The following is a 25,320-nucleotide window of genomic DNA, read 5'->3' on the forward strand; positions in this document are numbered from 1 at the left end:
TGATAAGTAATCACTACCCCAAGAATACTGACTTGCCAGTGGTGTTCCATCTTTAGTGACCAAAAGGCAAATTCAGAATTTGGACACTGTTATCCCTAAATTTTGCTTTATTTTAAATGAGGTGTTTCTTGTGAGATTCAGTTCTCTTTTTAAAGAAACATCTCACACAGAATATTGTGACATCAGGAATTCTTAGCATTATTAAAAGCATCCCTCTTTTTTTCAGTGTGGTAGTATGGTCTGCTGACTTGCAATACATTCTATTTAACCCTTAGTTCTGTTTAGTTTGCATTTATATGGTGCTGATTGCTGTATTTTGTTTTTACATTTCTAAAGTATATAGTGATAAACATTTTTTGGAGAATAAACAGAATTTTTACTTTGGGATTTGTCATACTAGAAAATTTTAAAATGTAGGGCTCTGATTATATAGTATTTATTTGACTTCTTTCTTTTTTTTTTTTTTTTTTTTTTTTTTTTGAGACGGAGTCTCGCTCTGTCGCCCGGGCTGGAGTGCAGTGGCGCAATCTCGGCTCACTGCAAGCTCCGCCTCCCAGGTTCACGCCATTCTCCTGCCTCAGCCTCTCCGAGTAGCTGGGACTACAGGCGCCCGCCACCACGCCCGGCTAATTTTTTGTATTTTTAGTAGAGACGGGGTTTCACCGTGGTCTTGATCTCCTGACCTCGTGATCCGCCCGTCTCGGCCTCCCAAAGTGCTGGGATTACAAGCGTGAGCCACCGCGCCCGGCCTTATTTGACTTCTAAGCATAGAACAATACTGGAAAAACTTAAGTTGCATTTAGTATTTTCAATTGTAATTAGCATTTGTAACTTCATCTAATAAAGCATTTGTGGTCTAATAAGTTAGAGCACTTTGTCTTTTATTTGTAGGATAAAACTCTTACTGTTCCTGTTAGTTTGAATTATCTAATTATAATAAATGCTTCAAGTGTTAGAGGTAAAGGACAATATAATACAGAGTTTTCAATAAAGTACCTTAATTTTAATATGAATTATCAGTTTCTGATACAATATTTTTATATGTTGCTTGGAGGAAAGAATGTTTATCATTAACTTGTGTTCTTAAAATAGTGCAATATATATTCTCTGTTTTTCTAACATTCTATCAGAATAATTCAGCCTCAGAATTCAAACCTTTTTTTTTTTGGAGACGGAGTCTCCCTCTGTCGCCCAGGCTGGAGTGCAGTGGCACGATCTCGGCTCACTGCAAGCTCCACCTCCTGGGTTCACGCCATTCTCCTGCCTTAGCCTCCCAAGTAGCTCGGACTACAGGCACACCCAGCTAATTTTTTGTATTTTTAGTAGAGACGGGGTTTCACCATGTTAGCCAGGATGATCTCGATCTCCTGACCTTGTGATCCACCCACCTCGGCCTCCCAAAGTGCTGGGATTCCAGGCATTAGCCACTGCGCCTGGCCTAGAATTCAAATCTTAAAATATTGCTGTGTTGAATTTTTATTTTATGGCTGACATTTTTGTTTAATGTCATCTTTTTCAGTTAAGAGGAGTTTTAAAATATATAATGTTGAAATCAAAGTAGCAAGTTTTTGTTTTTTTGGTTTTTTTTGAGACAGATTCTCACTCTGTCGCCCAGGCTGGAGTGCAGTGATGTGATCATGGCTTACTGCAACCTCTGCCTCCTGGGTTCAAGTGATCCTCCCACCGCAGTCTCCCAAGTAGCTGGGATTACAAATGTATGCCACCACACCCAGCTAATTTTTGTATTTTTAGTAGAGATGGGGTTTCACCATGTTGTCCAGGCTGGTCTTGAACTCCTGACCTCAAGTGATTCTCACTCCTTGGTCTCCCAAAGTGCTGGAATTACAGGCGTGAACCACTGTGCCCAGTCTAAAGTAGCAAGTTTTTATATTTGAACCTACATTATGGATAGTGTACAATTTGTGACACAAAGTCAATTTGTCTTCTAATCTGATAGTGTGAGTTGTTTATTTTTGAAATTTTAATTGTTTTGTGAACAAACTGCTTTACTGGAAAAACACTTTATATATGTTATAAATTGCAAATGCAAAGACAAATGGGAAAAAATTATATCTTTGCTTAATACTAAATGAAGTAATTGGACCTTTTGTCCTAATTTTTTTTTGCCTTTCTCCACATCTTCTAATGTTCTAAATATCAATTTCAGTTGCAGCTGTTATTTTAAAGGCTCTTAATTTCTAGCGTATAAACTAAGAACATTTTTTACTTCCCTGGGAACAACAACACACACACAAAAAAAGCCCTGAAAATTGTGAAAAATAAGCAAGTCAAATCATATCATTAGCAATATCTACTATAAAAATAATTAAAGCACCTACTATTCTTAATTATACCAGTAACATTCTCAAGTAACAGATGGCAAATTCTATGTCAAAGTTTCAAGCATGGGCAGAATGAGGCTATTTACTAAGAAAATTTAATTTATGAAAATTAGGCACATCAGCAAAAGCTTTATCTGCTACATCAGTAAAAATTGACTGAAAATATAAATATGAAAAAATACAAATATGAAAAAATAAAAATAAATTTCTTTTTTTTTTTGAGACAGGGTCTGGCTCTGTTGCCCAGGCTACAGTGCAGTAGCATGATCACGACTCACTCCTCTGCCTCCTGGGCTCAAGCCATCCTCCTGCCTCAGCCTGCCAAGTAGCTGGGCCTACAGGTGTGTGCCACCACACTGGGCTAATTTTTGTACTTTTGACAAAAAGGTATAGGGTTTCAACATGTTTCCGAGGTTGGTCTTGAACTCCTGAGCTCAAGTGATCCGCTCACCTTGGCCTCCCAAAGTGCTGGGATTACAGGTCTGAGCCACCATGCTTGGCCCATAAATATGATTTTTACTGCTTTAAAAATAATTATGATTTGGCCAGAACTGAAACTTGCTGTTGGATATCATGATTCCAGAATTCTGTTTAATAGGCTTTTGATTATTTATTGAAGATAATAGGCTTTGATTATTATTTTATTTATTGTTTTTTGAGACGGAGTCTCACTCTGTCCCTCAGGCTGGGGTGCAGTGGCACAATCTTGGCCCACTGCAACCTCCGCCTCCCAGGTTCAAGTGATCGAGTAGCTGGGACTACAGGAGTATGCCACCACACCGGCTAATTTTTTATTTTTAGTAGAGACGGGGTTTCACCATGTTGGCCAGGCTGGTCTGGAACTCCTGACCTCAGGTGATCCGCCCACCTCGGCCTTCCAAAGTGCTGGGATTACAGGCGTGAGCCACCGCTCCTGGCCGGCTTTGATTATTTTTATTGTAGACAAAAGATATGAATGTAATTGTATTTCTTCAAAATTTTAATAGAGGAAACTTTTCTGAAAGCTTCTGTGAAAAATTATCTTCTAATAGATATTAATCTTTAGTAATTTCTTCTTCTTCTTTTTTTTTTTTTTTGAGATGGAGTCTCACTCTTTCACCCGGGCTGGAGTGCAGTGGTGCAATCTTGGCTCACTGCAACCTCTGCCTCCCAGGTTCAAGCGGTTTTCGTGCGTCAGCCTCCCAAGTAGTGGAAATTACAGGTACCCGCCACCATGCCTAGCTAATTTTTTTTTTTTGGAGACAGTCTTGCTCTTGTCACCCAGGCTGGAATGCAGTGGCGCAATCTCGGCTCACTGCAAGCTCTGCCTCCGGGGTTTACGACATTCTCCTGACTCAGCATCCCGAGTAGCTGGGACTACAGGCGCCTGCCACCATGCCCGGCTAATTTTTTGTATTTTTAGTAGAGACGGGGTTTTACCGTGTTAGTCAGGATGGTCTCAATCTCCTGACCTGGTGATCCGCCCGCCTCGGCCTCCCAAAGTGCTGGGATTACAGGCATGAGCCACTGCGCCTGGCAATTTTTTGTATTTTTAGTAGAAATGGGGTTTCATCATGTTGGCTAGGCTGGTCTCAAACTCCTGACCTCAGGTGATCTGAGCACCTGGCCTCCCAAAGTGCTGGGATTACAGTAGTGAGTCATCGTGCCTGGTCTTTAGTAATTTTTTCTTAATGTAATTTTCATTTAGTATCTGTCTTCCTGGATTTTCTTATAGCAATTTGGCTACATGCAACTTTTCAAAGCAAGTCAGTCTTTTATAATGTTTGTGTCAGAGACAGAGCTTTAATTACTTTTTCTTTTTTTTTTTTTTTTTTTGTCTTTTTGAGAGGGAGTCTGCTCCGTTGCCCAGGCTGGAGTTCAGTGGAGCCCTCTCGGGTCACTGCAAGCTCTGCCTCCTGGGTTCATGCTATTCTCCTGCCTCAGCCTCCCTAGCAGCTGGGGCTACAGACGCCTGCCACCACGCCCGGCTAATTTTTTCTATTTTTAGTAGAGACAGGGTTTCACCGTGTTAGCCAGGATGGTCTTGATCTCATGACCGCATGATCCACGCGCCTCGGCCTCTCAAAGTGCTGGGATTACAGGCATGAGCCACCATGCCTGGCACTTTTTCTAAAGTCTTTTTTTTTTCTTTTTCTTTTTTTTCTGAGACTGAATCTTGCCTTGTTGCCCAGGCTGGAGTGCAGTGGCGCGAACTCGGCTCACTGCAAGCTCCACCTCCCGAGTTCACGCCATTCTCCTGTCCCAGCCTCCCAAGTAGCTGGGACTACAGGTGCCCGCCACCATGCCCGGCTAATTTTTTGTATTTTTTAGTAGAGATGGGGTTTCACCATGTTAGCCAGGATGGTCTCCATCTCCTGACCTCGTGATCCGCCCGCCTCGGCCTCCCAAAGTGCTGGGATTACAGGCATGAGCCACCGTGCCTGGCCTAAAGTTTTAAATATTATTGACTTCTTATAGTTATACTGTGTTATGAGTTGGTCTCTCTTTACTACAATATCGTTATTCTGTTTAGGTGTGGCAAATGTTTTAAGGTTTAATATCTGAAAAATCTTTGAGTGTTGTAAGTAGTATTGAAGCTATTTATTATTCCACATTACTTAAGTGGTTATCTTTCATCATCCCCAAACTTCAGTTTATGCACTTTTAAAAATATAGACTTAGGTCTGCTTTGAGAGCTTGTTTGGAGGGTCTAGCAGGGGAGCACAGCTACTCGTATACCCTTGACCGATGAACAGTCCTCCTCTATCAGAGAAGGTTCTCTTCTACCAAGTGCACAGCTTCAGGAGGGATGTACATGGAGTGGTGAGGGAGAAAAAGATCAGCCAAATCAACCCTTTTATCAATGGGGTGACAGGTGTTGCAGCCAGGTCACCCTCACTTCCTTAATTCTGCTTTGTTAAGTAGGATTGATCACATGGGTGGAACATTAATTTCCAAGGAAAGTTTTATTTAAAAATCTAGCAAATTCACTTAATTCTCATTTTAAACAAGATATTAAATCAGTTTCAAGATAGTTGTAATGAAATCCCAAATCCCTTTTTTTTTTTTGAGACAGAGTCTCACTCTGTTGCCCAGGCTGGAGTGCAGTGGTGCGATCTCGGCTTACTGCAAGCTCCGCCTCCCTGGTTCACGCCGTTTTCCTGCCTCAGCCTCCCGAGTAGCTGGGACTACAGGTGCCCGCCACCACGCCCCGCTAATTTTTTGTATTTTTAGTAGAGATGGGGTTTCACCATGTTAGCCAGGATGATCTTGATCTCCTGACCTCTTGATCCACCCACCTTGGCCTCCCAAAGTGCTGGGATTACAGGCGTGAGCCACTGCGCCCATCCCAAATCCTTGAAAAATGAAAATGAGAGCTCTATGGACTGGAAGCAGCATGTCATTGCAAATTTTAATGTGATTTGATTTTATTTATCTTTTGACTGGTGTCAGCATATGCAGATAAGTCAAGAACATTTATTAAACATCAGTATAAATATAAAATATTTTAAAATGATTTTTCATAACTAAAATCATTAAATGTCAGATCAAAGATGTAGCCAAGCCTTGAAAATGAAATCAATTCTAATGCATGTATCTTATGTTGACTAGGCTGTGCTAGTATGCACACATAAGCTATTGAGAGTTTTCTAATGCTCAACAACCTTGGGGTTACCTTGAGTGATTTATAGGGAGGAATATAACTAATAGCTTTAATCCTGTGACTAATAATATACTGAGAAAAAAAAATCAAAAGGAGCAGCTTATCAATAGGAATGCTTTTAATTAAAACCTTATAGAAAATAACTCCAGGAACTGTCTAAATATAAGCTCAGATACTTGATTAGTGTGAAATAGAATTTTTTCAGTGTACTTAATTTCAATTTTTACAGAGTTAAACACAAAGAAACTAAATGGTTATGACATCAATTCACTGTTTTTCTTTAGCTGTTTAAGACTTAAAGTGAATTTGTCACTTCATCCTTTGGACTTTTTGCTATTTTATCGGATTTAGTGTGATGTTCAGAGAATGAAATTTATAAGTTCTTTAAATAACATTTGTTTCTTTTTTTAAAAAGCTTTCTTAGTTATGGGTGACATCAAACAGGAATAAATAAATTTGTAATTTTAGTACTACCACCTAGGTCTTCTATAGACATGACAAGGATATGATTTTTTTCATGCAAGGTTTGGAAACCGACAAACTTTGTTCAAGCCTAGATTTTAACTTTTTAGAGGAGGATGATTTAGTAAGTGCAGGAGGTATACAAGGAAAGCCTCTAAATAATCTTTGCCATTCAAACTAGAAAGCTAAAGGTAAATGACTAGAGTTTATTAAATTATTTTAGACTTTCATAAATTTCTCTCTTTTTTTTTTGGAAACCGAGTCTCACTGTTGCCAAGGCTGGAGGGCAGTGGCTCGATCTCAGCTAACTGCAACCTCTGCCTCCTAGGTTCAAGCCTTCCAAGTAGCTGGGCAACAGACATGCACCACCAAGCCTGGCTAATTTTTGTATTTTTAGTAGAGACTGGGTTTCACCATGTTGGCCAGGCTGGTCTTGAACTCCTGGCTTCAAGCGATCTGCCTGCCTCGGCCTCCCAAAGTGCTGGGATTACAGGCATAAGCCACCACACCTGGCCTACCAATCTCTTTTCTATAATCTGTCCTCTATAACAAAAGTGTGATTTCTTTTTCTAATTTAAAAGTCTTTGGTAATTATTTCTGCTATATATATTCTGTTTTTTTTTTTTTTTTTTTTTGAGATGGAATCTCACTCAGTTGCCCAGGCTGGAGTGCAGTGGTGCGATCTCGGCTCACTGCAACCTACGCTTCCTGGGTTCAAGCAATTCTCCTGCCTCAGCCTCCTGAGTAGCTGGAGCTACAGGTGCACACCACCATCCCCGGCTAATTTTTTTGATATTTTCTAGTAGAGACGGGGTTTCACCTTATTGGCCAGGCTGGTCTCAAACACCTGACCTCATGGTCTGCCCGCCTCAGCCTGCCTCAGCCTCCCAAAGTGCTGGGATTACAGGCGTGAGCCACTGCGCCCGGCCTTGTTTTTTTTTTTTTTTTTTTAATTAGACTATGTTCCTATTCAACTCTTCACGTTTTTTAGTTCAAATTGGCTTGCTGATAATATTTAGTATCTCTGGAACATTATCTCAGTGCTTTGATTGGTGATAGGTATTAAGTAAACTCTATAATCAAATCTCTATGATTACAGATCTTTTTTTAGTTCTATAGTTTTTTTTTTTTGTTTTTTGTTTTGTTTTGTTTTGTTTTTTGAGACAGAGTCTCACTCTTTCACCCAGGCTGGAGTGCAATGGCACAATCTCCACTCACTGCAACCTCTGCCTCCCGGCTTCAAGCAGTTCTTCTGCCTCAGCCTCCCGAGTAGCTGGGATTACAGGCACCTGCCACCACGCCCAGCTAATTTTTGTGTTTTTAGTGGAGATGAAGTTTCACAATGTTGACAGGCTGGTCTGGAACTCCTGACCTGGTGATCCTCCCGCCTCGGCCTCCCAAAGTGCTGGAATCACAGGTGTGAGCCACTGTGCCCGGCCTATGGTTAACTTTTTTTGACAGTTTAAAATGAAAACTTTGGTAATAAAGTTTTATATTGAGTTTTTAGGGGAGATGTGAAATTAGAACATTTATAATTAGAATATATGCCACAGTATGCATTTGTTTAATAGTACATATATTATCCACTTTGATCCTCTTAAGGTAGGTATATACATGCTGTCATACTTCCCTAGAGAAATTAGTTGGCAATGTGTAAGTTGTCATTGTTATCGATTTTATTTATTTATTTTTATTTATTTATTTATTTATTTATTTATTTATTTATTTATTTATTTTGAGACAGCATCTTGCTGTGTCGTCCAGGCTGGAGTGCTGTGGCACCATCTCGGTTCACTGAAACCACTGCCTCCCAGGTTCAAGCGATTTTTGTGCCTCAGCCTCCCAAGTAGCTGGGATTACAGGTTTGCACTACCACGCCCAGCTAATTTTTGTATTTTTGGTAGGGGGGTGGTTTTCACCAGGTTAGCCAGGCTGGTCTCAAACTCCTGACCTCAGGTGATCAGCCTGCCTTGGCTTCCCAAAGTGCTGGGATTACAGGTGTGAGCTACCACGCCCGGCCTTGTTATCGATTTTAATTGATGTTTGCTAGCACTGATAGAGCTTCTTCACTAATTGAAATATGGTTGTAAGTTTGGTAGTGAAAATATGTATGTTTGTCTTTTAATTTCAAAGGCCAGGAACTTATGAATAAGCATATATGTGTAGTTTTAGTTTATTATACTCTTAAAAAATCAGTTATATAAGATTAGAATGAGAAGCAAAATGCTGAGAATTTTATGAGGCATATAGTAGGTGTTTTTATTTTTTAATTAAAATTCCTTGATGCCTTTTGCTAATATCTTTAGATTTTGAGGTGCTAAGTTTTTGGGACTTCTAACTCCTGACCTCAAGTGATCCACCTGCCTCAGCCTCTCAAAGTGCTAGGATTACAGGCGTGAGCCACCACGCCGGCCTTGAGGTGCTAAGTTTTATAATAATTTTGAGCTTAGTTTTATATATTAAAAAACTAAAGTGATGCCCTTGAATTTTTTTTTTAGTAGAACCCAATCTGGTATATTTGTGCTAAAGAGTTTATATTGTAGGATAATGTAGTTTTAGGTGCATATTTGAATAATTTAGATGTATAGATATACATATATGATCATATTAATGAAGTCTTTTTGGTTTTTGTTGTTTTTTTTTGTTCAAAGCTGAAACCATAATTTCTCCTTTATGATTACGATTATTTTTAGACAGGGTTTGGCTCTGTCACCCAGGCTGGAGTGCAGTGGTGCAATCTCGGCTCACTGCAACCTCTGCCTTTTGGGTTCAAGCAATTCTCTGCCTCAGCCTCCCAAATAGCTGGGACTACAGGTGCACACCACCACACCCGGCTAATTTTTGTATTTTTACTAGAGATGGGGTTTCAACTTGTTGGCCAGGCTGGTCTTGAACTCCTGACCTCAAGTGATCTAACCGCCTCAGCCTCCCAAAGTGCTGGGATTACAGGCATGAGCCACCATGCCCTGCCTAATATGTCCTTTAAATGCGAAAGCTACCTGGATGTATATTCTCAATCTTCTCAGTCTGTCTCCTTCTCTTCCCCCTATGCCTAGCCTGCAACACTTAAGTAATACTTAGCTGAGTGACATTAAGAAGGTTTATGTCATTTTAAATACTTGAATTATTTAAATTAAAGGATGTCATTGAGTGGCATTTAGCCATTTTAACAGTGTCCAGCATCAAACATTTTAGGAGAGGAAAGAACAGTAACACATCCAGTGAAAACTGATGGCTTTTCAGAAAAGGCAGAAAGTAATTATTAAAATTAGAATGTTTTAAGTTTGAATAATGTTTGGTGTTGACCATCCGTGGTGTCCTGGAGCATGAAACAAATAACACTCAGGTGGTCATGAAAGCTGGCTTGGAGAGACTGATCAAGGCAGTTACTACCAGTTTGGTGCTTTACCTTACTGACCCAGGATTATGACTGGGGAGGATAGCATCAGAAACAATTGTAGGATAAAGAAAGAGAAATCCACTAGCACCCTGTTGGAGAGATCTCTTTTTATGTCTGCTTCTACTGCCAGTGTCAACTGTACAGTATTTCTAAAGGCAGAGGAGATACTATAAAACCCATTTCTTGCTGTATAGCTGAGGCTGCCAAATAGCTTAGAAGTATTTAATCAGATAGAATCTTTATTATAGAGTTTAGCAAGCACAGCAGACCTTTCCACAGAACTAAAATAGCTTTACTTTTAATAAAAGACTGTATCCTCTCAGATAAATGACATCCCCTTCTCTTATAGTAAATTATTTTTTAAAATTAAGCCTCTTAGGGCTATATTTATGGCTACTTGATAAAAGGTGATTTTAGCATAATGGATGCTGCTTGTTTGAAACCTTATCTCTGTTGCAACATATTCCTTTTTAAACTGTCAATTATTCAAGCTCTTTACTGTGATGTAACATACTGCACTTTTTGGCCTAAACAATGTAAATTAAAATTTGTGAGTGGATATTTACTCCACTATAGGAAGATAAAGTAATCTTGAAAGCAGGTATCCCTTTAGAAGTTTTAGCTGATTCAAAGAGGGTGAAAACCTGTGACTCAGGATTTCTTGATATGAGAGGTTGGTAATAAAGGCATTTTCTTGAAATCACCCGTGTATTTCTTTCTTTTTTTGAGACGGAGTCTCACTGTCTTGCCCAGCCTGGAGTGCAGTGGCGTGATCTTGGCTCACTGCAACCTCCGCTTCCCAGGTTCAAGTGATTCTCCTGCCTCAGCCTCCCGAGTAGCTGGGACTAAAGGCATGTGCCACCACACCCTGCTAACTTTTTGTATTTTTAGTAGCAATGGGGTTTCACTGTGTTAGCCCAGATGGTCTCCATCTCCTGACCTCGTGATCCACCCGCCTCAGCCTCCCAAAGTGCTGGGATTACAGGCGTGAGCCACTGCGCCCAGCCCCCACTGTGTTTCTAATATGGAAAAATTGTAACTTCGTATTTTTTAAGCTAATAAATATTAAAATATTTATGTGTATACATTTGCAGAAATGTTCCCTAAGTTTATAGAAGTAAAACCAAATGATTCTCCTTCTAAAGACAATGTAAAGGTAAGTGAATTCTTTATTTGTATCTCTGAATTTTAAAAGTATGTATAACTCATGGGTATAGTAGTAGCTTTCTTTAAAATTGTTTTTAGTTTTATTTACACGAAGAAAGTTGTCACTGTTTTTAGCTTATCAACTAAATGTTCAGTGATTTCTTCCTGTAGAAGACTGAATAGGGAAGCTATTTGGCTTCATTTTTCAATAGGATATAACTGTTATATAAGCCAAATGGATAAGCAGAACAAATTCTAGAAGCTTCAGCTTATCCCTGAGAGTCTGAATACAGAGGGATGGCCTTGGTATCCTGAATGAGTGTACAGAACTGTGTGTACAGTGAAGTGAAATTTCTCAAAAGATGGTAGGAGAATGGTAGTTAAGGTTTCTACAGATAAAGCTTATAATTGCCAGCTATCCATTTTGGCACATCTATGTTTGACTAGTAGTTGATGTGCTTTGAAAAGAACAGAAGTGGCCGGGCGTGGTGGCTCACACCTGTAATCCCAGCACTTTGGGAGGCCGAAGCGGGCAGATCACCAGGTCAGGAGATCAAGACCATCCTGGCTAACACGGTGAAACCCCGTCTCTACTAAAAATACAAAAAATTAGCCGGGCGTGGCGGCATGTGCCTGTAATCCCAGCTACTTAGGAGGCTGAGGCAGGAGGATGGGGTGAACCCGGGAGGCAGAGCTTACAGTGAGCCGAGATCGTGTCACTGCACTCCAGCCTAGGCGACAGAGCAAGACTCTGTCTCAAAAAAAAAAAAAAAAAAAAAGAAAAAAGAACAGAAGTGATTTTTTTACTAGCTCAAGTTGTCATCCTCATATACATTTTTTTTCCCTTCGTACCCCTTCCAAACATAGAATTATTTATGTAACAACATCTACCTAGGTTAGGGAAACACAATAACAAATAATACTGTCTTAAAAGAGCTCTAATTTGTGAAAAAGGAATATAATCACATGGTTAAGAGGTAATATGATTAATGCTATAATCTATATAATTATTTTTAGAAAATGAAGAATGAATGTATACTGCCTGAAGGAAGAACAGGCGTCACACAGGTAATGCTTAAAATGGGTTTTAAAGAACAGGGGAAGAAATGGTTTACTTATAGATTAGGGGCTTATTTTTTAAAATAAGTAATAGCATGAAGAGAGGCAAAAAAAAAAAAAAAAACCACAGCAAGTATATTCAAAGAAATATGGAAGCTGAGGGTATTTATTAGATGGTTTGGAGTATATAACGGGGCTTTGGACACGTAAGTGAAATCATATATATATTTATTTATTTTTTATTTATTTATTTATTTTTTTTTTGAGACAGAGTCTCGCTCTTTCACCCAGGCTGGAGTGCAGTGGCGCGATCTCAGCTCACTGCAGGCTCCGCCCCCCGGGGTTCACGCCATTCTCCTGCCTCAGCCTCCCGCTTAGCTGGGACTAAAGGCGCCCGCCACCTCGCCCGGCTAATTTTTTGTATTTTTAGTAGAGACGGGGTTTCACCGTGTTAGCCAGGATGGTCTCGATCTCCTGACCTCGTGATCCGCCCGCCTCGGCCTCCCAAAGTGCTGGGATTACAGGCGTGAGCCACTGCGCCCGGCCTATTTATTTATTTTGTTGTTGTTGTTGAGACAGAGTCTCGCTCCATCACCCAGGCTGGAGTGCAGTGGCACGATCTTCCCTCACTACAACCTCCGCCTTTCGGGTTCAAGCGATTCTCATGCCTCAGTCTCTGGAGTAGCTGAGACCACAGGCACATACCACCACGCCCAGCTAATTTTTGTATTTTTAGTAGAAACGGGGTTTCACCATGTTGGCCAAGCTGGTCTCGAACTCCAGACTTCAGGTGACCCACTCACCTCAGCCTCCCAAAGTGCTGGGATTACAGGCGTGAGCCACCATGCCTGGCCTTCCCGTTCCTTTTGAATAGGAAGAAGTTATAGATGGTCTGTCTTGCCAAAGGTGTATTAGTGGAATAAAAAATAAATGTCAAGTTATGAAGGAACTTTGGAAGCATTTTTATCTCGATACGTAGCATGTAGAATGCCACCTTTTTAATGGTCTATTTTTGGTCAAAATTTTTTCACTTTCACTCGCTGAGGAAAAAAATGCCTATTTATGGCAAAAGATAGTATATATTAATCCATAGGTTCATGTATGAATGTATATATTTGTGTAGTTCAGAAAGTGAATTTTTTCTTTGGCTGATTTAAACCTGAGCATTAGGCTTTGAGCTTTGGCCTGGGTCTATATTGTTGTAATAAACATTCCTATGGCATTTGTTTTATTCATATTTGCATAGGTGTTACTTGTACACTTGCCTACCTACTCACTCACCCCAATGCCTTGTTAGACAAAGGAGAAAGACTGTCTTATTTATCTCTGTACCATCTACAACTCAGAGCTTAGTTAGATAAGGCTACTGGGCTTTGCAACTGTAACTTTGCTTGCCACAGAATAGGTGTGAGATTTTAGGTAAGCTGCTTCTATTATTTCTAGAAAATGTAAGTAGAGATAAAAATTATACCTAACTCATAGGATTATTGTGAGAATTAAAGAAAAACCATATAAAGGACTTACCCTGGTACCTCACACATAGTAAACATTAAATAAATGTTAGCTATTATTACACTACAGCTTTTACTTAATAGTTACCTGAATATTGAATTAGAATTTATTGATAGTCTTGTGGGTTGACCATAATGTAATTTTAAATTTCTCCCCATATGTCTATAATACAGTAAGTGGATTGGTCTCTAGATTTGCTATAAAAGCTTAGGGGTTTGTTTTGTTTTGTTTTTTAGTAATTACAGGAAAGCTTTAAATGAATAGCATTGTTTAATAATATACATGTATACTCATGTAAAATATACATGCATACTGATAACTAAGATCATAGGCTTTGACTTACTTTACCTCTTATAAGCCATATAATGGCCAAGTCATTTAATGCTTTTAAACCCCAGTTTCCTCATTTGCAAGATAGGGATAACTATACATTATAGATTTGTGTGACTTAAATGATAAGGTATTTTAAAAAGGTAGCATTAAATTATATTCTTGCCTCTTGTGTTTCTGTTCTCTTTGCTATACCTCTTGTATGGTTAAAACTAAGTGATATCTTTGATTTTGTTTTAACAGATAGAATATTCCGTGCAACACACAACCTCTGCCAATACTACCCTTGTTCATCAGACCACACCTTCACATGTAATGCCACCAAATCACCACCAATTAGCATTTAATTATCAAGAATTAGAACATTTACAGACCATGAAAAACATTTCACCTTTACAAATTCTGCCTCCCTCAGGTAAGAAATTAACAAGTAAACAACTGTTACTGAGAAATTGACTTCTAAACCTATACATATATGAAAATGTTATGGTCATCTTAAATGTTAAATATCTGGGAAATACCAACAATCATAACTAGTAAATTCCAGGTTGCAAATAATCACTGAAGCACATCATTAGAAATTATCTGCTTTATACCTGTAGGCATTCATTATATTTAAAAGAAAGAAAATTATGTATACAGTTCACACCCAATTTACTTTCATGTAAATTATATACATTGGTATGATATATATACACACATGCACTACATATATAAATATTATATATATAAATTATATACACATTTATGTGTATAATATACATACATTTTACGTACACAGACAGACACACACACACCTGTTACTGCTGGAGCCCATACTACCAAGTTCTGAGCAGATCTGGGAAATGCTGCTTTAACTTCCATGACAACTATCTGGGTTAGAAAAGTAGGAAAGAATAAAGGAAAGATACTTAGAGATTCTATAGGTAAAGAAATGAAGTTACAGATATATAAAATAGTTTACAGTTAAGGAAACTTGGGCTAGAAATACTTGCCTAAGGGTAGTTCCTATTTGTCTAAAACTGGTTAAATTTTTATATTTTTAGATTCATTTGACTTAATATCTTATCAGAAGGGAAAGTTTTGCCTGTCTCAACTTGGTTCTGGTGGGTCGAAGGGGATGTGTGGCACGAAGGGTACTTCTGATAAGAGTTTAGCCTTGAGCATGACTAAACCTTGAGACACTAATGTGTTTAGGCCTAAGTTAAGGGCAGATATGAATATTCCTTGTCTATTCTTCTTCCCTCTAGAATGTGCCCTGGTTTCCACTTGGCCACCCAAGGGCGGAGGTATCTCCCTAGCAGAATAAATTTCCAAGCTGTTTTACTGCAACACAGATTAGGAGGAAGAGGGAGACGTTTTGATCCTTCTTCATAGCTTTCAGTTTAAAAGCTCCCTACTATTCTATGTGTGTGTGTGTGTGTGTGTGTGTGTGTGTGTGTGTGTGTGTGTGTTGTTTAAATTTTTTTTTTGAGATGGAGTCTCGCTCTGTCTTGCAGGTGGGAGTGCAGTGGCACAATCTTGGCTCATTGCAACCTCTGCCTCCCGGGTTCAAGCGATTCTCCTGCCTCAGCCTCCTGAGTAGCTGGGATTACAGGCGTGCGCCACCATGCCCAGCTGATTTTTTTGTAATTTTTTGCTTTTTTTTTTGAGACGGAGTTTCGTTCTTGTTGCCCAGGGTGGGTGCAGTGGTGCAATCTTGACTCACTGCAACCTCCGTCTCCCAGGTTCAAGTGATTCTCCTGTCTCAGCCTCCTGAGTAGCTGTGATTACAGGCATGTACCACCACGCCCAGCTAATTTTTTGTCTTTTTAGTAGAGACAGGGTTTCACCATGTTGGTCAGGCTGGTCTCGAACTCTTGACCTCAGATGATCTGCTTGCCTCAGCCTCCCTATTCTGTGTTCGAATATTCCATTTTGTCTTTAATTAAAGTTATGTCTCTTCATTGTGGGAAAGGGAATGGAGATCAATGGAGAAAATATCTAAGGTCACACTGGAGGGCATTCCAGGAAGAAGAATAAACAAATATCCAAAGTATGAAATATTTATGTCTACTCTTTTTCGGAAATACATTTTCAAGATACTTGGAGAATAACAGAAGATATGATAGCTATAGGTCATGAGTTACCTAGAATACCAGTGCTATTAATTTGTATACAACAAATTGTATACAAATTTGTATACTTTTATTTGTGTACAACAAGGAGCTTCGTATAGGAAGCATAATCAGATTTTATTCAATTTTATTTTATTTATTTATTTTTTTGACACAGAGTCTCGCCCTGTTGCCCAGGCTGGAGTGTAGTAGCACAACCTCTGCTCACCACAACCTCTGCCTCCCGGGTTCAAGCAATTCTCATGCCTCAGCCACCCAAGTAGTTGGGACTACAGGCATGCACCACCATATGCGGCTAATTTTTGTACTTTTTGTAAAGACAGGGTTTTGCCATGTTGGCCAGGCTGGTCTTGAACTCCTGGCCTCAGGTGATCCACTCACCTTGGCCTCCCAAAGTTCTGAGATTACAAGCGTGAGCCACCACACCCAGCCCCAGGTTTTATAATAGGGAAAAAATTGCTGCTTACCATGTAGAGGATGGATTAAGATGATGCTCTGATGTAGTTAGGATCAAGTAAGGACACTGAATGCTGTAGTCTAGGAAATAAATTATTAGGACCAAAACTAACATAGCAACTATAGAAAGGATGTGAATATATAAGGCATTTTTGTGGCAGAATTGATATACTTTGTTAGGATGAATGAGTTACTGGGAGATTATCTAATAGTTGGATTGAAAACAGGAGACAGAACTCATTTGGCACATGTTTGAGATGCTACAGAATATCTAAGTGGAAATATAAAGCTAGAAATAGGTTTCTAGAACTAATAGAGTGTAACAGGAATTACAAATTAGGAATTAACAGTATGTAGAAGCTACTTGAAGCCGTAAGAATGCATGAAAACACCCAGGAAAATCTGCAGAGCAGGAAGAGAAAAGCTTAAGGACAAAATTCTAAGAAACAAAACGTCCTCAGTAAAAGTAGAAAAAAATAGTTAAAAGAAGAGGTAATCAATGGTAGAGAAAAAGGAAAAATAGTATAATAAAAGCCCAGGAAGATAGATTTTTTTTTTAGAAGGAAATCAAAAGTATCACATACTGCAGATCATTTAAGTAGGATAAGGAATGGAGAGAGAGCACTACATTGGGAATGTGAGAATTTTTACTTTTGCGGAAGCTTTTTTAGTACCCATTGTGATGGGGCAGAAACCAGATTGTTGTAAATTGAGAAGTAATGGAATTTGAGTGTAGTGAATGTAAAGCATTCTTTGAAGAACTTTGTTGGTAAAGAGGATGGGAAGACATTTGTGGCTTTAACAGGAAAATAGATTTTTTGGAGGAGTGGGCAAGATTGTTTTGAGTTTTTTAATTGGAGAGATTTGAACATTTGAAGGCTCATTATAAACAGCTAAAGTAGGAAAAAGTTACTCTTTTAACTAGAGTATGTTTTAGAAGAATGCTAGGGTAGCCTTGCCCTTGAAAAGGAATAGATTATGAAAAACAAAAGTGAGAATGTAGTCAAGGTGTTCTCTTATTCCTAATTTAAGAAAACACCCTATCTATGAAAAGTCAGGCTTTTAATACCTACACCTTCAGTAAGGATCAGTTTATTATATTACTTGAAATTCTGTTTATATGATGCCTATTAGTAAGCTAATATATAAAGGAAAGTTTGGATGATGCCAGAGTAGCTGTTCTTTTGCAGTTAGCAAGATTCTCAGAAACAACATGGTTTACATTTGCCAACTGTAGGTGGCACTGTGCCCAAGGGAAATTGCAAATGTATGTGAGCCATAAAATTTATAGAGACATTTTCTTTTTCTGGAGTTAAATCTCAATAGAAATAATTTTTTTGTTAAATCTTACAATTAAATGATAAAAGCAATATGTTGAAGTTTTCTTATTGGAAAAATAGTTTGACAAAATGTTAGAGTGCATAAAAGATTAAAAAGTGAATTTTTAAGTGTTACTGGTTTTCATCACACCTGCCCACGTATGATCTCCACATGAAATGGACAATGTTGAATTTTTTTTCCTTATAAGTTGAAGCTTTTAGCCATACCCTCATCCTTATAGTTTACCCTTTCCCCGTCTCATAAAAACTTCACTAAATTGCTGCCATAAAAAGAGATGAATTCATGTCCTTTGCCGGGACATGGATGAAGCTGGAAACCATCATCCTCAGCAAACTAACACAAGAACAGAAAACCAAACACTGCATGTTCTCACTCATAAGTGGGAGTTGAACACTGAGATCACATGGACACAGGGAGGGGAACATCACACACTGGGGCCTGTTGGGGGATGGGGGTATAGCAGAGGGGTAGCATTAGGAGAAATACCTAATGTAGATGACGGGTTGATGGGTACAGCAAACCACTATGGCACATGTATACCTATGTAACCTGCATGTTCTGCACATGTATCCCAGAACTTAAAGTATAATAAAAAAAAATTTTTTTAAACTTCACCAAATTATATTGAGTTTTTAAAATATTTAGGCTGTTATATAAACATGAATTCATAATTGCAAATGAAAAAGTAAATCCAGGAGTTTGCTATCTCATAGGAGAAATAAACAACTGGTATATAAAGTAAAAATAATGTGCCCTGAAAGAAGCTAAAGTGAACTTTAAGGAGGTGAAGAAGACAGAATCACCTGATCTGTTTGGCAGATACGTATTTTACAGAATGAGTATCATTTGAGCTGGATATTGCAGAAAAAAAATCAGGCTTACCTATATTTATTTAGTATGGAAAGGCATTTGGATGGAGGAAGCAACATGAATGTGAAGGTATTTAGGCAACTCATAATTCCGTGTGATTAAAGATTTGGTTGGATTAAACAGGAATGTGGAAAATTACAAAGGTAGACCAGGTTTAGATCATTTAACCCTTTAAGTCTAGATACTTTGGACTTAATTATAATACCCTAGTCACTGGGGAGGCAATGAAGGTTTTTTGAGTGAAGGTGTGCCTCTGGGTGATTAATTTGCCAATATTATTTAGGTGAGTTGAAGGAAAGGAGAATATAGAGACCAGAGAAGGGAGGAGACCAGCTGGGCTGTTGCAGTAGTAGGGAAAAAATGACATAAAGTGATAGAAGGAAAGAGAAGGGGAAAGTTAAAAGAAATTACAAGAGTTGAATGGGCAGGTCTGCAAAATATGAAAACATGTTGGGTTAATAACCCAGGGATATAAGCTTTGGTGGCTCACAGGATACTGGCTGGATACTGTCCAGCTTGACAGACCTGGGACACAGATGAAGAATGGGCTTCTAAGGAAAGATGAGTTTTGTAGTGTTTTGAGGTATCACAGGGTCATTCATATAAAAATATTTTTCAGAGAGTTGGACCCTTGGCATACTTCCTAGGCTTTTATGACACCTCTCTTAACCATCCCATCTCTCTGTTCCTTACAGATATCTCTTTATCTGCCTCCCTTTAGATGTTGATAATTCTCTGAATTGCATTCTTAAGCCCTCTATGTTTTTTTCATCTACTCCAGAATTTCCCAACCATGTTTCAAAGCACAGTCTTCCTGAATGAATGTCTCCTCAGCTCTTATAGCAATGAGCTGGAGCAGCCTTCCCATTTATGCAGGTGGACATACATTGATCATTTTCTATATATCATGACATGGAAAAGGTTGGAAGCAGTGCTTTATACTTGGGTGATCTTTGGCATCCATGACTTCTAGTCTCATTTTTATAATTCAAATGTATCCAGGCCCCAGGCATGTTTATACAACTCTACTAAATGTCTTTACTTAAACATCACATAGGCATTCCAAACACAGCCATGTAAAAACTTTTAGTCCCCAGATTTTATTTATTTTTTTGAGACAGTCTTCCTGTGTTGCTCAGGCTGGAGTACAGTGACGCAAACATGGCTCACTGCAGCCTCAACCTCCTGGGCTCAAGTCATCCTCCTACCTCAGCCTCTCAAGTAGCTTGGACCACAAATGTGTGCCACCATGCCCAGCTAAGTTTTTATTTGTTTGTTTTGTTTTGTTTGGTAGAGATGGGATCTCACCATGGCTGGTCTCAAACTTCTGAGCTTAAGGAATCCTCCCGCCTTGGCCTCCCAAAGTGCTGGGATTGCAGGCCTGAGCCAGTGCACCCAGCCTGGTCCCCAGATTTTAATCCTTCCTCTTTAATTGTCAATAATGGCACTATCACCACTTACCAACTTAGAGTCAGCAAATTAGGGTCACTTTAGAATTTCACTTACCATACATACTTTTTCTCCTTCCTAAATAATCACTGACAGGAAGCAGAGAAGGGAAGGTAGTCCTGTACTTACAGCTTTTCTCACTATTTTTTTCCTTTCCTTGTTGAAATGAGGAAACATGGCTACATTGGGGCTGTGTACGGACGTACAAATTAAAAATTTGAGCTTTTGTTCTGCCTTCTTTGACAGTGTTTTGTCTTGCCCTCCTGTGCTCACTGCTATTCATTGATGTTCCTTGCTCTCTTCTTCTAACCTCAACCTCAGAGTATGATTTAGCCAGAGAATCAGTCAAGGGATTGATGGGTGGTAGAAGCTTAAATGTAAGTCCCTATAATATGTCAGTGGCCAGGATTTTGTTAGTTTGGGTTAGTTAACAAAGACAACAGCTCAGTTTTGCTTTGTCCCTCTTGTTCTTCAGCCACTAATTAGAACCTGTAGACTATGACTAGAGAGAATTGAATCAAGTGGTCAATTAAGTTTCATGCATGCGGATGTTCCATGTTGCAGATGACAGAAAACTCAGCCCAAACTGATTTAATAAAGGAATTTTGTTGGCATACGTAAGCAATAGTCCAAAGATAGGTCAATCTTTTATTCATGGCTTGATCAGGGCTCACACTCTGTAGTTAATCTTCACCAATAATAATAAATGAAATATTTGCATGAAAACTTAAGAATTAATGAGATTGCATAGTTTGTTCTCCTGACCTCAGAGTCAGACTTACTGCATTTCTCATCCCTGTTCCCTTGGTAGCTATTTTGAGTGTCTGGTATCTTAGTTCCCCTCTCTGTGTTTTTTTGTCTCCAACTGGCCACCCAGGCAGCATCTTTCCCTTGGAAGCCCTGCACTGGCTTAGGTCTGCTCTTCCTAAATGAGTTACTGATGGTGAGATAGAATTACCAGGATTGGCTTGGCCTAATTAAAACCCACCTCTAGGCTGGGCGCATAATACCGGAGGAGTAGTTATTACATTTTAGTCATCCTTATGTTCCCAGTGCTTAGTACATAGTATGTGCTCAGTAAATGTTTAGTGATAACTGGGTTTTATCAGCAGTCTAAATTGCTTTAGATAAGTTATGCTATGGTTTTGAATGTTTGCCCTTTCCAAAACTCACATTGAAATTTACAGGCCTGGCCAGCCACAATGGCTCATGCCTGTAATCCCAGCACTTTGGGAAGCTGAGGTGGGCGGATCACTGAAGGTCAGGAGTTCAAGTCCAGCCTGGCCAACATGGTAAAACCCCATCTCTACTAAAAACACAAAAATTAGCCAGGCATGGTTGTGGGCGCCTGTAATCCCAGCTACTCAGGAGGCTAAAGCAGGGGAATTGCTTGAACCCTGGAGGTAGAGGTTGCAGTGAGCCACGATTGCACCACTGTACTCCAGCCTGGAGCATCAAAGCAATACCCTCTCCCCTCCGCCAAAAAAAAAAAAAAAAAAAAAAAAAACACCTCTAGAGCTGAGGTCAGTCTAAACTGGAGGGCTGCTATAGCATGGGGTCAGATAAAAAGGTTTTGGTGGGTGAGTATGATGTCAGCTATACTTCATGCTGACCAGAACAAGCAAAAATAACAAAAAAAAAAAAGCAAAGTGGTACCTTTCAAATGAGAAATATTTTACAGTATAACAAGTCCCTAGTTAAGAATATTCCAGCCTGGGCGCGGTGGCTCGTGCCTGTAATCCCAGCACTTTGGGAGGCCGAGGTGGGCGGATCACGAGGTCAGGAAATCGAGACCATCCTGGCTAACAGGGTGAAACCCCATCTCTACTACAAAATACAAAAAAAAAAAAATTAGCCAGGCGTGGTGGCGGGCACCTGTAGTCCCAGCTACTTGGGAGGCTGAGGCAGGAGAATGGCTGAGGCAGGAGAATGGCATGAACCCGGGAGGCGGAGCTTGCAGTGAGCCATGATCACGCCACTGCACTCCAGCCAGTCCAGCCAGGGCGACAGAGTGAGACTCCGTCTCAAAAAAAAAAAAAAAAAAGAATATTCCAAAGTTAAATGACACATCAAAAAATTAGTCTCTTTGTTTTCATAGTGTCTAACCTGGAAGGAAAAATAAAATCAAATTCTGGGTAAGTAGGATGAAATACATTAATTATACTATTCTAAAAATGTGTGCATCCAGGTGATTCTGAACAGCTCTCAAAAGGCATAACTGTGATGCCTCCATCTGGTGATAATGACACAACGATGTTAGAATCTGAATGTCAAGCTCCTGTGCAGAAGGTAAAAGTAATGTTGTTTTTTTTTTCTAACAAATCTTGAAGGGATTTGAAATTGGGTTTGGAAGTGGTACAAGAGGTATTTAAAAGCCCTGACTTAAATGAAATATTGGATCTCTAAGCCTAATTTTTGCCTACGTAATTTTTTAAAAAAGTACTTGTGAGCAACATCCTTCTGCTACCCACCTACCTACCTATCATTGGTCCTCTTGTTTGTGTTTTTTTGTTGTTTTTTTTGAGACGGAGTCTCACTCTGTCGCCTAGGCTGGAGTGCAGTGGCATGATCTCGGCTCACTGCAACCTCTGCCTCCCAGATTCAAGCGATTCTTATGCCTCAGCCTCCCAAGTAGCTGGGATTACAGGTGTGTACCACATGCCCAGCTAATTTTTTGTATTTTTATTGGAGGAGACAGTGTTTCGCCATGTTGGCCAGGTTGGTCTCGAACTCCTGATCTTAGGTGATCCACCCACCTGGCCTCTCAAAGTGTTGGGATTACAGGCATGAGCCACCACGCTTGGCCCTCTTGTTTGTGTTTAATTGAAAGTTCTAGAATGTTGATATTTGCCAGTGATCTCAATTTTAAAGCATGTCATAAAACCATCTTTTAGAATCTATTCTAGGGATATCTAAGAAATCCAAGGGATTTCCTAATGGAGTCTTATGGTCTACTTAATCTTCAAATTATCTACTGATATAATTCTTTCAACAAATATTCTAGATGATTGGGATACATTAAGATACATAAGGTACTGTTCAAGGTGTTTTCAGAAACTATGAAAGGAATATTTTTATATATTCTCTCTCTATCCTCCTCCCTCCCTCTGTTCCATTACCCTCTACTTCTTACCTTTTCCTTACAAGTACTTTAGAGGACAAATCTAAAGGTGAGAAGGTGGAAGGTGAGATGCTTTAGTTGAGTGAGTCATAGAACTAGTAATTAGCCCATTCCATAGGTAGAGACAAAAACAAGTTTTATTGACAACTTACAGGAAAGCACAACTGGCTGATCATTGGTGATTGGTAAAGGTCCTTGTGTTGGGGGCAGGGAGGGATGTTTTGACTCCTTTTATTACTTCAGGACAGAAATAAAAGGCCTATAAATATATCTAGTCATACATTTTCTTTTGCCTTATATGGGGCCCTAGACAAGTTTTCTCCTCATATTTCATGGAAATATATCAAAAGTGCAATCAAGCATAATTATTAAGGAGATAATTATTTTTAGAAATTCAGCAGAGGATGTTTCAGTATTGCACAGCCCTCTTTCCTTATTATAGATGGACAGGTTTAACTGTAGAAAGGGCCATCTAGACTTGTGCCTATCTAATATGGTAGCCTGTGGTCACGTGGCTAATTGAGCCCTTGACATGTAACTAAAGGAACTAAGTTTTAAAATTTGTCTTTTAATTAAAATTTAAAACGGACGTAATTCAGTTTCGGAAGACTTAGATGTGTTTGGAACAGTTTGACTATACATAACTAGTTTTTCAACTGTGAATTTTATGAAATCTAATTACAGATCAATTGTTTCTAGTAGGAATTTAGCATTTGAAATTGAAATGTCCTACAAATGTAAATAATTGGGATGACTTAGTATGAAAAAATATGTCTTATATTGATTACCTGTTGAAATAATGCTTTGGGTATATTTGGTTAAATAAATATATTAAATTTACTTAAATTTTTAAAATGTGGCCATTAGAAAACATTAAATTACATATATTTCTGGTGGGCAGCACTAATCTCAACCATGGTGTATCTTGTTTAAGAAGAGTAGTCACATCACTTAAGTTTTTTCTTCTTAACCACCAAAAGGAAAAATATATCCATGTCAGAGGACTCTCAACAAACTCCATGACATTTTTAGGATACGATCTTACTTTGCCTCTTATTAATCCTTTGACCATTTGCTTTATTTTCCCTATAGGATAATAAGTTATCTTGATTACACTGAGGGATTTATTTATTTTTTATGCATTCTGCAAATTATGCAGTTAATATATATGTCTTAAAATAATTGGCAAGTGTGCTACTTTAATTTGGTCTCAGATTAATAATTGAGTTTGATGATCTATTATGTTTTTGTATTTTTTTTCTGACTTTAGTAAACTTTAACTTTATTAAAAGTACATGAAGGCCTTTAGAATCTTAATTAGATCTATTGCTGTATCAAAAAATGTTTTCTTCCTTCCAAAATTTGGTTAACATCTGTAGACATAGACTGAACCAAATATTTGTTTTAGGATATAAAGATTAAGAATGCAGATTCATGGAAAAGTTTAGGCAAACCAGTGAAACCATCAGGTGTAATGAAATCCTCAGATGAGCTCTTCAACCAATTTAGAAAAGCAGCCATAGAAAAGGAAGTAAAAGCTCGGACACAGGAACTCATACGGAAGCATTTGGAACAAAATACAAAGGAACCAAAAGTATCTCAAGAAAATCAGAGGTCTGTAATTTACTGGATTAAAGGAGGCTTTGGGAGATGTAGAATGTATTTTAAATACATTAAATTTCTTATTTGTTAAGTGACTATGATTCAACTATTTAGTAGAACACAGCAAATTGTAATTGCAAAAAGTACATTTGTATTGATACTTTTTCTAAGTGGTGATATCTCTTTTGAAAACAAATAATCAAGGGATTAAGCTACTAAAGATACTAATTACTAAATTATATAGTCATTGTTTTACAGAAATGTCTTAAAGTTTTTCTGGTCTATGTGTTAGAAGATAGTGGTTCATCTTGGTCACAGTTTTCTAAAACCATTTATTTGTTAATATAGATTAACTTATGTATAATTTGATGCATCAAAAATAAAGCTTAAAATAATGTTATAACATGAACATGGTTGTCTAATATATGGCTTTATATTTGTCATTTAATAACATTTTTGTAATACTTTTA

The 25,320-nt window shown here is 38.6% G+C and overlaps 1 protein-coding gene across 17 annotated transcripts in view; it reads left to right on the plus strand.

The window, feature by feature from the left end:
• Positions 1 to 25,320, plus strand: part of BRDT (bromodomain testis associated) — a 71,187-nt gene that overhangs the window by 35,951 nt on the left and 9,916 nt on the right. For all 17 annotated transcript variants that reach the window (XM_063625470.1, XM_063625473.1, XM_063625465.1 and 14 more), the window contains 5 exons: positions 10,942 to 11,003; positions 12,011 to 12,061; positions 14,138 to 14,309; positions 22,316 to 22,416; positions 24,657 to 24,862. In XM_063625470.1, coding sequence (XP_063481540.1) covers positions 10,942 to 11,003; positions 12,011 to 12,061; positions 14,138 to 14,309; positions 22,316 to 22,416; positions 24,657 to 24,862 — 592 coding nt within the window. The remainder of the gene's footprint in view (positions 1 to 10,941; positions 11,004 to 12,010; positions 12,062 to 14,137; positions 14,310 to 22,315; positions 22,417 to 24,656; positions 24,863 to 25,320) is intronic.

The sequence above is a fragment of the Symphalangus syndactylus genome, chromosome 12 (genome assembly GCF_028878055.3).
Source record: "Symphalangus syndactylus isolate Jambi chromosome 12, NHGRI_mSymSyn1-v2.1_pri, whole genome shotgun sequence".
NCBI classification, from domain to species: Eukaryota; Metazoa; Chordata; class Mammalia; order Primates; family Hylobatidae; genus Symphalangus; species Symphalangus syndactylus.